This window comes from Amphimedon queenslandica, unplaced genomic scaffold (genome assembly GCF_000090795.2).
Source record: "Amphimedon queenslandica unplaced genomic scaffold, v1.1 AMPQUscaffold_13384, whole genome shotgun sequence".
In the NCBI taxonomy this organism is placed as follows: domain Eukaryota; kingdom Metazoa; phylum Porifera; class Demospongiae; order Haplosclerida; family Niphatidae; genus Amphimedon; species Amphimedon queenslandica.
Window position 1 is genome coordinate 178436 of NW_003546380.1, and position 12606 is coordinate 191041.

A 12606-nucleotide genomic window follows, 5' to 3' on the forward strand; every position below is an offset into this window, starting at 1 on the left:
AGAGTGAGAGAGAGAGTGAGAGAGAGAGAGAGAGAGAGAGAGAGAGAGAGAGAGAGAAGGTTGTGTACCTGTTCACTAGCGGATGGTACACTGCATGAACTTGCTGTACTCCCTACACTAGTAGGAGATGGCAATGGAGAGAAGTTACCAGAAGGTACCGGAGACTTTTGATGATGCTAAAAAATAAAAGAAAATACATTAAATATCTCATTGAATGTGGGTTCACACAATCTCTCTCTCTCACTCCTCCCTCTCTCTCTCTCTCTCTGTCACTCTCTTTCTCTCTCTCTCTCTCTCTCCCTCCTTCTCTCTCCCTCCCTCCCTCTCTTCCTCCCCCCCTCTCTCTCTCTCCCTCCCCCTCTCTCTCCTTCTTTGTACTGATAATGTCATGCACAGAGTACACTACACTCAGTGCTCTAGCACAAAAATATCATCAAAATAAAATTTAAAGCACTAAACATCATTACAGTGCCACATCATTCAAACACACGTGCACACCAAGGTGATTTCAATAAAATGAGAAACAAGTTCATGAACCATTCCCCTATCCTCTCTCTTTTAGTCTCAACACTGAGTCATGCAATAGGTAACCACATCCAACCAGCCACCAATCAGCCACCAGAAACCAAAACATACCCAGAGGCACTATCGGACATATTCTAACAATTAGTTTAAAGCATTAATTATTATTTCATTTGATGTGCATTGATTGAACTGTAAATGAGATTTTGTAATCTCTGCTGAGTGTAACTGGTAGCAAACAAACCCAACGAGCAATTATCCTGCATTACATGTACATTGACATGCAGCTGTGTACCAACAGATCCAAAACTGAATGATAATATATTCCCTTACGTTAAACAAAGGATGTACCCACCCTATGGAAAGGTCACCATTTTTAAAACAAACAAATTAGATGCTTGTTCACCATATACAAGGGACTAACCACTCTTAGTCTCTTTTCCCATCCCCTCCCATTCTCTCCTTCCCCCCCTCTCTCTCTCCTTCCTCCTCTCTCCCCCTCTTTCCCTCTCCCTCCCCCCTCTCTCTCTCCTCTCTTTTTCTTGTCCACTAACCTTAGAAGAAGTATTAAAGACATCTTGTAATTCCTAGATGACAAGGAAAGTAATTTTAAAAAGGAGAGAGAGAGAGAGACAAAAGGAAGGAGATCCAAATATGCATGATAATAATGGAATATGAAGAGAGAGAGAGGAACTTGCATTACCTTATAGAGCTGGTGGACATTGTACTGCCTAAGAGTATACATCCTCCACAGTAACACAGAATGACACCTTAAACTGCAAGTATAAATAAGTGTACATTAAATTATCAAAATATACATGTACATGTACATAGTAACATTTAAATCAAGATACATGCTGCACATGTACATGTACATATGTACATGTATGTACTTTTTAACATAGACATTATTATGTACTATCAATAGTATTATTATTCTATGTTAAATGTGCATGTACATGTACATGTACATGTATGTTAATTGCATGTTCTCTTCCTCTATTACTCTCCCTCTCTCTCTCTCACCATAGTATCAGTAGTGGTTTGCATTCGCTCCCCATTTTAGAGCAGTACTTGACCATGTTAACAATGTCCGAGTATATCTTGTAAGCTCCACCTCTACTGCTGCTGCCACTTACACTTAAATCAGTCTGAGACAAAACAAGAAAAATCAAATTTACAATTTCCGTTTTTTCTCTCTCCCCCTCTTCCCACCCTCTCCCTCTCTCTCTCTCCCTCCCTCTCTCCCTCTCCCCTCCCTCTTCTACCTCCTGTGAGTAGCCATGCCTCATAAAATAAGTCACGGCTTCCATGTACTTTAAAGCTTTACGAACAGCATCATTAGGCTATTAATGTGTGGAAAGAAAGAGAGAAGAAAATTAGTTAATATACATAATATACACATACACACAACACATACACGTACATATGTACGTGATCATAAGCAGAAAAGTATGTACATGTACATTACATGTAGTAAATGCCATGAAAGTTAGAAATTTTTCTAACTCTAGCATAATGATGGCCTAGCTGTATTCATTTTCATTTTAAGGTACATGTAAGTCCTTTAGTTAGAATGGAGTCAATAGCTGCAGTACATGTACAGTGCATCAAAAGTCGAGGACTTTATTGTTTACTCTTGCAAGTAAAGGCACGTGTCCGATTGATCATATCATATATCACCTCCAGCCAATAATTAATTACTAAAAACATGATAACGACAGCTGCAAAAATAACACGGCAGCTGCAAAAATAACACGGAGCCCGCTAGCTGTACTTCAAAGGGATAATAGGGATTCAAAACAAGCTTTTTAATTGTACAGGGTTATATAACGATTATCATAGCAGAGTTTAATGTGGGTCTAAATGCCCACAGAATCAGAAAAGTGCTCCACTAAAATTGAAATGACTGCAATGTTGCAATGTTACATCAGAGGGACACCAGCAGAGCATGAAAGAGATACATTCTACACCCATCCAGACAAGGAGGCATTCGAGTTATGCACTTTTAAGTAATGGGCTACAATTGAAAACACGTGACATCATCGGTCATGCATAGTAACGATAAGCAACAAAATGAGGAATCAACACAAGACTATACTACATGTATGTCCCAACTGAGAATGGACCGGAAGTGGAAGCAGCTGCATTGGAATTTGAAAAATGTATCTACGTCACTAATGAAGCATTATAATGATATTCATAGAGACATGGCCGATATTTTGGCTATCTTGTTTCACTCTTAAAACAGTCTTGTTATTCCTGATAAGCAGTACAATAGCTCCTGGAGTCAACTAGTCTTCATAAAGGCCATCATTATTAGAAGATCTCGCTCTATTAGCATTTTAAAAGAAGAATTATCAGTTTGGGCGCTCGACCACATGTGCTTATGTAAACTATGACATCATAAAACGTCATTGCGGTTAGCTTTGATATGCCATTGGGTTTATAGGGGGAACCTGGTTCTCAGGGTTCCCAAGGGATGAGAGACCCAAGACCTGAGATCCTGAAGCGGCATTGGGCGACTAAGATCCTGTGAAAGTCTCATTCTTATCCCACATTCCTATAAAAAGTTATTCCAGTTTTTCTTGGTCCAAACTCAGTTGGGACATAGTATATATGTACTACAAGCTATTGTATTATTATTATTATTATTATTATTATTATTATATTATTCATTTATATTATATTATTTATTTATTATTATACTATTTAATTGTACATGTACTACTTTTTCATTTTTTTTACGTTTTTTAAATTCTACATTGTACATGTAAAATCTCTCTATCTCTTTTTTTTACTAATCTCTTAGTAATGTAATGCACAATATGATTTTTTGTTACTCACCGGAAGTGAATCAGCTTCTCTCTTGAGTGATCTAGCCCTCTCATAATAAAGCTGAGGATTGACATGTCTGCTTCTAATAGACAAGATATATATACATGTATACATGTATATAAATACCTTAAGGTTACTTTTAAATGCGGGTACTATTAATTGCGAATTTTGCGTTTGGGTTAAAAATCGCAATTATTAATAATGACGTCATGATGCCATATAACTATTAGTAATAATTACTTAATCGTAATTTTTAATACCAGCAAAATCTACCTTGTGCTAAAATTGCAAAATTTAGTACCAGCAATTAAAAGTCACTCTAAGGTAATGTGAAAATAGAAAATAAATTACATGTACATGTACATGTATATTGAAGTTATATGTACATGTACATGTACATGTACATGTATGTAGTGTGTTACCTTTCATTGGTTGAGTTGCTTTCGTGGTACCAATGCTCATCGTTAGGTCGGTTTCCAGGGGGCGGGGTTTCGTTCCAATGCCTCTCCCCACCTCCTTCTCTATGAGATCGGCTGTAATCGTTAGACCAGCCCCTAGGGACGAGGAAGAGAAGAGAAAGAATGAAATTGAGTGTCGTTAAAGAAATGGTTTACCTGTGGTCACTGTGATGATAAGTATCTCGATAAGAGTGACTGGAATCCTACACACAAAAAAATTTTTTTAATAATAATAAAAAATAAATAATAACCAAAATATAAATGATAATAAAAGAAATAATAACTAAAAAATAAATAGTAATGAAAAAATTAATAATAATAAAAAATAAAAATAAATAATAATCAAATAATAATAACCAAAAATAAATAATAACCAAAAAATTAATAACAGTCAAGAAAATAAATAATAATCAATGATCAAAAATAAAAAATAATCAAAAATAAATAATAATAAGAAACAACAAGTACATGTACTTACAGAAACTGATCCTGTCCTCTTACTGTCTGATATGTGATAAGGACCTACTGTTGCCTATAGCAGACAATAAAAATATTATTTAACTATAACATAAGTAGATTGAAATAAACAGGGACTTTGGCCCAATATTGAAGAAACTTTATAAATTCGTAAATAAACCTAAATGTGATCAGAATCAGCTCAAACTTTCTACACAACATAAAACCATGTATATGTATTAGGAAAAATTATAAAAATGAAGAAATATTAACTTGTCAATTTTGGCAAAATTCGGCCCGTGACCGTGTACTATAGTACAGGGACTTTGGCTCAATTTTGGAGCAACTTTAAAAATTCATAAAAAATCTAATTTTGATTGGAATCAGCTCAAACTTTCTACACAACATAAAACCATGTATATGTAATAGAAAAAAAATATAAAAATGAAGAAATATTAACTTGTCAATTTTGGCAAAATGCAGCCCGAGATCGTGTACTATAGTACCGGGACTTTGGCCCAATTTTGGAGCAACTTTAAAAATTCGTAAAAAATCTAATTTTGATTGGAATCAGCTAAAACTTGCTACACAACATAAAAACATGTATATGTATCAGGAAAAATTATAAAAATGAAAAATTCTTTTCTTTTCAATTTTGCCAAAATTTGGTCCGTGACCCTGTACTATAGTACAGGGAATTTGGCCCAATTTTGGAGCAAATTTAAAAATTCATAAAAAATTTAATTTTGATCGGAATCAGCTCAAACTTTCTATGCAACATAAAACCATATATATGCATGAAAAAATTATAAAAATTGACACATCTCAAATTTTTAATTTTGGTAAAATTTGGGCTCGGACCATGTACTATAGTACAGGGACTTTAGCCCAATTTTGGAGCAACAGTAAAAAATCTTATTTTTCTTGGAATTAGCTTAAACTTTCAGCACAACATAAGTACATGTACATGTATATGCATCAGGAAAAATTATAAAAATTGAGAATCCTCTCCTTTTTATTTTTGGGCAAAATTTGGCCTGAGACCATGTATGGTTTTGGCCTGGTTTTTGAGCAACTTTAAAAACTCATAAAAATGTAATGTAAAATATTCTTTTTAATGTGCTATATTCCATAATCCCTGATTGAAACTTCAACCTGCTCCTATATTATTTTAAATTTTAAATGACAAATATATTACACATTAATATCACTAATTCATTCTTCACTATCACCATTACAAAAGGTTTCTTTCTTATCAATAATACTATCATTACTATCCAGTTACCTGTGGCTTAGTCTTCTGGGGTACTTCAACTTTAGCGAGAGAAATCTGAACAACAAGTTCCGAGACATCTTTGCCCCTCCCCTCAGAGAGGTGTGGCTTACTATGCCTGTATGCCGTTGGATCATCACTCCCTACCCTGCTGTTAGAAAAGTCCTGGACTTCAGACAAATGAATCTTCTTGTCATCTCTCTCCTGATGACTCGCATTTTGACGCCTTTTCCGAGCGTTCTCAGAATGACGTCGCTTCTTTGGATGAGACGAACCCCTCTCACCATGCGACTGCTGATGGGCGTGGCCGGAATGAGATTGACTGAAATTACCGAGTGCGTATTGAGTTCCAGTAGGTGTAGGCGTGGCACTTTCGGGCTCGTATGTAAAGGGCCTCGATTCTTGTCGCCGAGTGTGGGTGTGGTCAAACGAAGAATGTTGGGCGGGGTCGAATGGTTGGGTGTTTCCCTCACCGGACAAAACCGAGTTATGGGCAGCCTCGGACTGGAGAGGTTGAGACTCTGATTCCGATTCCGAATCAGAATCGGAATCAGAATCAGAGTATGAATCAGAATCACTTGATGCGTGATCGTTAGCATTTGACGGAGCCGTGGAAGAAGGTGGTGGGGGGAATGGGTGCGGGAATTTCGCTGGCGATAGATTAGCGGATTCATCCGTTGCCGGTAGCAACAGGGAGCGGTGGAGAGTGGGTGGAGAGGACTTCAATGGAGTTATGGTGTTAAGGGAAGGATTCAACTCACGTCTTATCTACACACAAAGGAACAATCAATGAATAATTAATCATAATATTAATATTGAATTAATTATAAAAGGATATTTTTAATCAAAAATTAATATTTATCAAAAATCAAGAAGTACCACAAAGTATTTTGGAAAGCATCACCAGTTCAATTTTCAAAAATTGGCACATTTCAACTGTAGTACAAATCCACTAAGAACTTTTTACATTCCATATAAGTAAATTACTATTAATACATGTACATAAATTCAAATTAAGGCAATAGTAAAATACATTATACATGTACATTTCGTACACACAATACATTAAAACTCAATATAGCGCATTTACTATAAGCTATCAACCACACCCATTAATTTAAAGATTACCGAGATTAACTCTGTGTACAGTCAAACCTCTCTAAGACGGACACCTATGGGCCAGCCATCACTGTCCTTTATACAGAGGTGTCCTTAAATCGGAGGTTATCCCATGCTAATCACACCAAAAAATCCGCCATTTTCTTGATGCACGTTAATTAGAAAGTCCATTGCGTGGGCCGCGTTCGTCTGTTGGAGGTTAATTTGTACACGTGTAGATGTGTGGGGACAGTAAATCTCGTCTGTTATACAGAATAGAGAGGTTCCACTATACAAAGGTTCTTTTATATACTACCCAATGGCCTTATGGCCGGGACAAGAGCAAGTGTACGTTATAGAGAGGTGTCCGCTAATTGGGAGTTCGTTTTAGAGAAGTTTGACTGTACTTGCAAAAAACGGATGTAAACATACGCGCTGCGGTATCACAGAATATAGGCAGGTTAGACACTCACCCTAAATAATTATCCACTCTTGCTACAAGTAATACAATAACATTGAAATACATGTACATGTATGCTATTAATTAGAATCCATGTATTCTTAAGAAATTCTACTCTCCACCATACATACAATGAATAAGTATCACAATGAATAAAATCATCCAGCAATGAAACTAATTGATCAATAATGAATCCTATTAATCATAACACAGTGACATCATTTCATGAGTAATGACATACACAATAGCTATTATACTGAAGGCCTAGCTACTAGGAAGGACTGATAAAGAGATAACAATAATTCCTAATAACCATCACATACATGTACATGTACATGTACATGCAACATTAAGAACAAGTACATGTACATGTATCATAATGACTGTTAGATTTAGATCTACATGTAAAGATAGCTTATATGGGAGATTTCTGGTCTGTTATATTTTATCTACTCTACATGTACATGTACACATGTACATTGTATGTTTCATTAAATCTCCCATTTTTGTGACATATGGTCTCCCAAAATTTCAATGATCATAAACATGTGTACATGTGTCTACAAAAGTGTTGCAATATAGAGTAGAGTAGTGTTCAGGTAAAACTACACATCTATACATCCAAACAAGTACAATGTATATGTACATATATTGCATTTAAATTTGAAATTAGATCTGAGCTTAAATCCTGTTCTAAAGACACTACACAGCTGAGAGCAATGAACTGACAGCTATAGACAATATACATTAAGACTCATTCAAAATGGAGACACAATAAACCCCTTCCACTGACAACCAACCACACATGACAGTGAGAACTGAGAACCAACTACAGTAGCATTAACATCAAAATACAGACACGCCCTAACACACAAAACTAATTACATGTACATGCACACACGCAGCAAAGGATAAAAATACATTTTAAAGTGACACTTACATGTATGTACATGTATATAAATTAACAATACATCATTCATATGTACAGTAGAGTAGAGTAGAGTACCTGGTCCAGCATTGAAGAAGTGTTCTCACTAAATGCTCCAGGGGCAGCTGTCTCTCTCTCTCCCTCACTCTCTTCCTCGTCCTCATCTTCTGATGAGCTGCTGGTGTTGTCTTCACTGCTACTGATGTCACCTAATATATCAGGGACTATAGAACCAGGGCCAGACTGATGGGAACTGGTTCTACATAGGAAATGAAAATAATAACAACAATAATAATAATAATAGTAATACTAATAAACTAATAATAATAATAACAAGGAAAAAAAATTTATATAAATGCATACATTGTACATGGATGTATTTTAGGAGCTCTATTATGTGTCTCAGAGGTGCACGCTCCTCTTACCATCATCCCTGTCGCTCCTTCCGTTCTCATGAGCAAGCTCTCTCAGATGGGAGGGTTTATTAAACTACATACATTGTACATTCTACATGTATATACTATATCTTCTGTATAATATTTAAACTTTTATCTCAGACACACATAAGTACATGTATATTCTGTATTTTATTATATTAAAAAAAAAAAAAAAAAAAAAACATGGATGTATACTCATGAAATTAAAAAATAGTAACAATAAAAATGTACATGTAAATGTACAAGAAGTAAAAGCATAATATGTAAATTTATAATCGTGTACATTACATGTACATGTATGTACATGTACACGTGCATACACTACCTTGTTATTGGATTGCCATGAAGTGTGTTGGGTGCATTCTATAAAAAGAAAAGAGAAAGAGAGAGCAAAAATAAAAGATTAAAAGAAGCAGCGTAATGTGCTACATACATGTATACATATTCATCTATACTTGGAAATATAAATGTACATGTAATGACTAAGGACATTCAATAAGGAAGAGCACTGCGTGGTATAACGTGAATTAAAGAGACACTCACTTGTGAGTCCATTATGACGGTAGTGGTAGCAAGGGTTGATGTGCTGCTCGTAGCATTAGGAAGAGAGGCAGTGGAGGATTGAGAGGAAGGGAAGTGAAATGGATTATCTAATTTCTTGCAAGGAGTGTGTATAGGGGTAATGAATGGAGGAAGGTGAATCAAATCCTAAGAAGAACAGAGAGAGAGAGAGAGAGAGAGAGAGAGGCAGAGAAGGTAATATAATAATTATAAAGAAGGGAAGGAAGTAATTAAATGCTGTAATAAGATGCTTGTAGGAGGAAAGAGTTAGCAATATACATGTACATGTACTACATGTTCCATAAATTAATTTATTGTAGAGGAAAAGATACCAAAAAAGAGAATGTGATACATGTAGCAACATGTGTATATCACACATACATGTACATGTACAAGGGAATTAAAATGAGCTCTTTAATATATGTACATGTACATGTACATACATGTACATGTATGTACATGTAGTTACATGTACATGCATCAAAAGAGAGCATAATATGTGTAGCTACATGCACACATGTAGATGTACATGTAGAAGAGGATTAAATGGAGCCAGCTCTTACTTTAATAGATTGTAAATCTGATGCGTCGAGGGAAGAAGTGTCTATAAAGAGTTTGTTGGGTTTGCGTAGCTGAGGAGGAGGAGGAGGTGCTTCCAACGACCCTGAGCTCACGTGACCACCGGACGAGACAACGGAGGATGACGTGACGTGACTCGGAAACGTGGCGTGATCAGAAGAGGCGTGGTCGAAAGACTCGTACTTCTCCTTTTTCAATTTCCTTAATTTCTTTTCTTCTCCTTTAATGGCAGACTTTGGCAGACTCCCGAACTGAGCATGCTCAGTAGCAGCAGGCTCGGGCTCTTTCTTGTAACTTTGATTTTTCTTTCGTTTCTTTGAATGTCGAGATCCAGACCCGTCGGCCTGAGACAGAGGGTGAGGTAATGGCTCTTCGTTTGAAAAGTGTGAATTGATCGTTAGAGAAGTGGGCGGGGCTTTGGTTTGACGATTGACATGGGATCTGAATGCGTTTTCGAAAGGATTGGAGGAGGAGGAGAGAGAAGAAGGGAGAGGTGTGATGGGGAGGGTCCGGTCGACACCCATCAGTCGATTATGATCCTGTGTTAAGGTCTCAACGGTTGAATGATAGTCCCCTAGTATATTCTATAGAGAAAAAGAAATAGTATTTCCTAGTCATTATAATTACCACACATGTACATTTACATGTGTGTACATGGTCAGGTAGAATGATGTCAGCTATCCACAAAAACATTTTTAAAAACAGTTTGTACAGCAGCTGAATTCCAAACATGACATTGTCGTGTGTGTCCATGCAGTACATGTATATATACATGTACATAAGTATAATGACTTACTGTAGCTAAGTGCTTTAGTTCATCATTACGCTATAGAGAGAGAGAGAGAGAGAGAGAGAGAGAGAGAGAGAGAGAGAGAGAGAGAAGGAATACAGAGGTAGTAAAAGTGTGGGAACTGAGTAATAGCAAAGAACATTATAGAGAGGATGTGTGGGAAAACTAAGACATACAAAGGCTAATAGATTAAAGTACATGTACAGTACATATCAATTATCAAAGAGTGCATGTGTATATTATAATAGTCCATTACTGGTATCAGATTTCCAAATCTTGGTGCCTGCTGCTTCTTCCCTCCAGAATGTGACTATCAGAAAATAAAAAGAAAAAAACTCAGTCAGGATTCTCAATTTTTATAATTTTTTTTCTGATACATATACATGTCCTTATGTTGTGTATCAACTTTGAGCTAATTCCGATTAAATTTTATAAATTTTTTTAATTGCTCAAAAATCGGGCAACGACCAAAAGCTATAAACGTAGCCTTTGGTCACGTATATTATTATAACTTGCTAGTAATTCTCAGTATATCTCAGTATATCCACATACAGGTGTCAACAGGTGGCTAATTAAGTACATGTACAAGGTACGGACACAGTTCAAGAGGAAACATAGTTCTAAGAAAACAAGAACAAGACAAAATAACTACCACACCAACTCAATTAACTCAATGCAGGTAATGCAATTGTAGACAGTATACATGAGGAAGATATAGACTTCACAACAACTTGTAGGAAAAACATTGCCAGACGAATATGGATAAGAATGTTAATTACAGTGTACAGGAGAGAGAGGGGGGGGGAGAGGGAGAGAGAGAGGGAGAGAAAAGTAGAGAGAAGGGGCAAGATAAATGTACGTGTACAATAGGAAGTGGGGGGGAAAGAGAGGCAGAAAGAGATTAAGTGGAAAGAATTATAAAACACAATATCACATATCCAACTAGGAATGATCAATATTTACATACATAAATGTGCAGTGTTATACACTGACTAAATCACAAACACTTAAATGCAATGTACATGTGCTGAGAAAAAAATGTCACTGAGAGAGAGAGAGAGGGAGAGAGAGACAGACAGACAGACAGATAGACAGACAGAGACAGAGACAGAGACAAAGAGAGAAAGACAGATAAAGAGAGAGACAGAGAGAGAGACAGAGAGAGACAAAGAGAGAGAGACAGAGAGGAGCAAGCTACAGCAGCACAGAAAGGCTTCCTAAAAGGATATAGCAACCACAAATAACATACACTTACATACACGTACGTGTACATCAATGTGTGGCTTGAGGTTCAAGTTTTGTCTTTGTTATAATATTAAACGGCTTTTGAACTACAGAGGCAGCCCACACAAGACACATATAGCCAATGAACGAAGTCTTACACCAGTCTACAACATCACCACGTACATAATATACATGTACATGTATGTGTATGACATACATGTATACATGTACATGTACATTACAACGTACATGTATAGTGACTATGTAGACCAATAAAATGATAGATGCTAAAATAAAATTGAATTATTAAAAATGAATATCCTTCTTTCTTCATGTCTCTCTCTCTCTTGTGGTGAGTTCAAAAAATATCAAAAATTCCATGACACAATCAAGTAGTTCTCCTTGTAACTATAGTGTAATATACCCAGTCAGTTCCAGTTCCCATGCAGTCAATGTATTTTTAAGAGCACAGACCAGCTGTTGTTATCATAAAAAATTTTTTTTCATAAATCATCAAGAGATTAAATGACATCCATTACTGATGTACATGTACATGTACACAAAATTAAAAAAAAAAACCGGTATTATTGACTCTAAATAATGCCCATAAGCAGCTGCTGCATGGGAACAGCAATTATACTGTTTGTCACACACACTCATTAGGGCGTGAATAAAGTACAATTACATGTACATATACATGTACATGTAATTATGTACATGTACATGTACACAGTATGTATCCAAGCACAGTAATTGGGTAATTACATGTATTGATTAGTAAATCTGCCACTACAGTACATGTACATGTACATGTAGAGTGGAATTAGTGTACATCCAATAGTTAACAGGGTTAGCTAATGGTACACAAACTAAAAGAGTTTATTATCATAATAATGTGAAATATAATATACAATAGATGTACATGTAGGTTCATGCTCATAAAGTAATGCGGTAAAACAAACAAGCTTTGTGAGTGCATTAA

At 36.0% G+C, this 12606-nt stretch overlaps 1 protein-coding gene across 1 annotated transcript in view; it reads right to left on the reverse strand.

Annotated features, from left to right (window-relative positions):
• LOC109582423 (AF4/FMR2 family member 4-like) overlaps positions 1-12606 on the reverse strand; it is a 22035-nt gene that overhangs the window by 3434 nt on the left and 5995 nt on the right. The window contains exons 3-18 of the mRNA XM_019997124.1: positions 10657-10710; positions 10407-10436; positions 9595-10194; positions 9014-9178; positions 8796-8833; positions 8112-8292; positions 5560-6315; positions 4297-4350; positions 3975-4021; positions 3783-3914; positions 3370-3442; positions 1791-1868; positions 1549-1673; positions 1226-1298; positions 1077-1109; positions 69-176 (exon numbers count right to left, since the gene is read on the reverse strand). Coding sequence (XP_019852683.1) covers positions 69-176; positions 1077-1109; positions 1226-1298; positions 1549-1673; positions 1791-1868; positions 3370-3442; positions 3783-3914; positions 3975-4021; positions 4297-4350; positions 5560-6315; positions 8112-8292; positions 8796-8833; positions 9014-9178; positions 9595-10194; positions 10407-10436; positions 10657-10710 — 2547 coding nt within the window. The remainder of the gene's footprint in view (positions 1-68; positions 177-1076; positions 1110-1225; positions 1299-1548; positions 1674-1790; positions 1869-3369; positions 3443-3782; positions 3915-3974; positions 4022-4296; positions 4351-5559; positions 6316-8111; positions 8293-8795; positions 8834-9013; positions 9179-9594; positions 10195-10406; positions 10437-10656; positions 10711-12606) is intronic.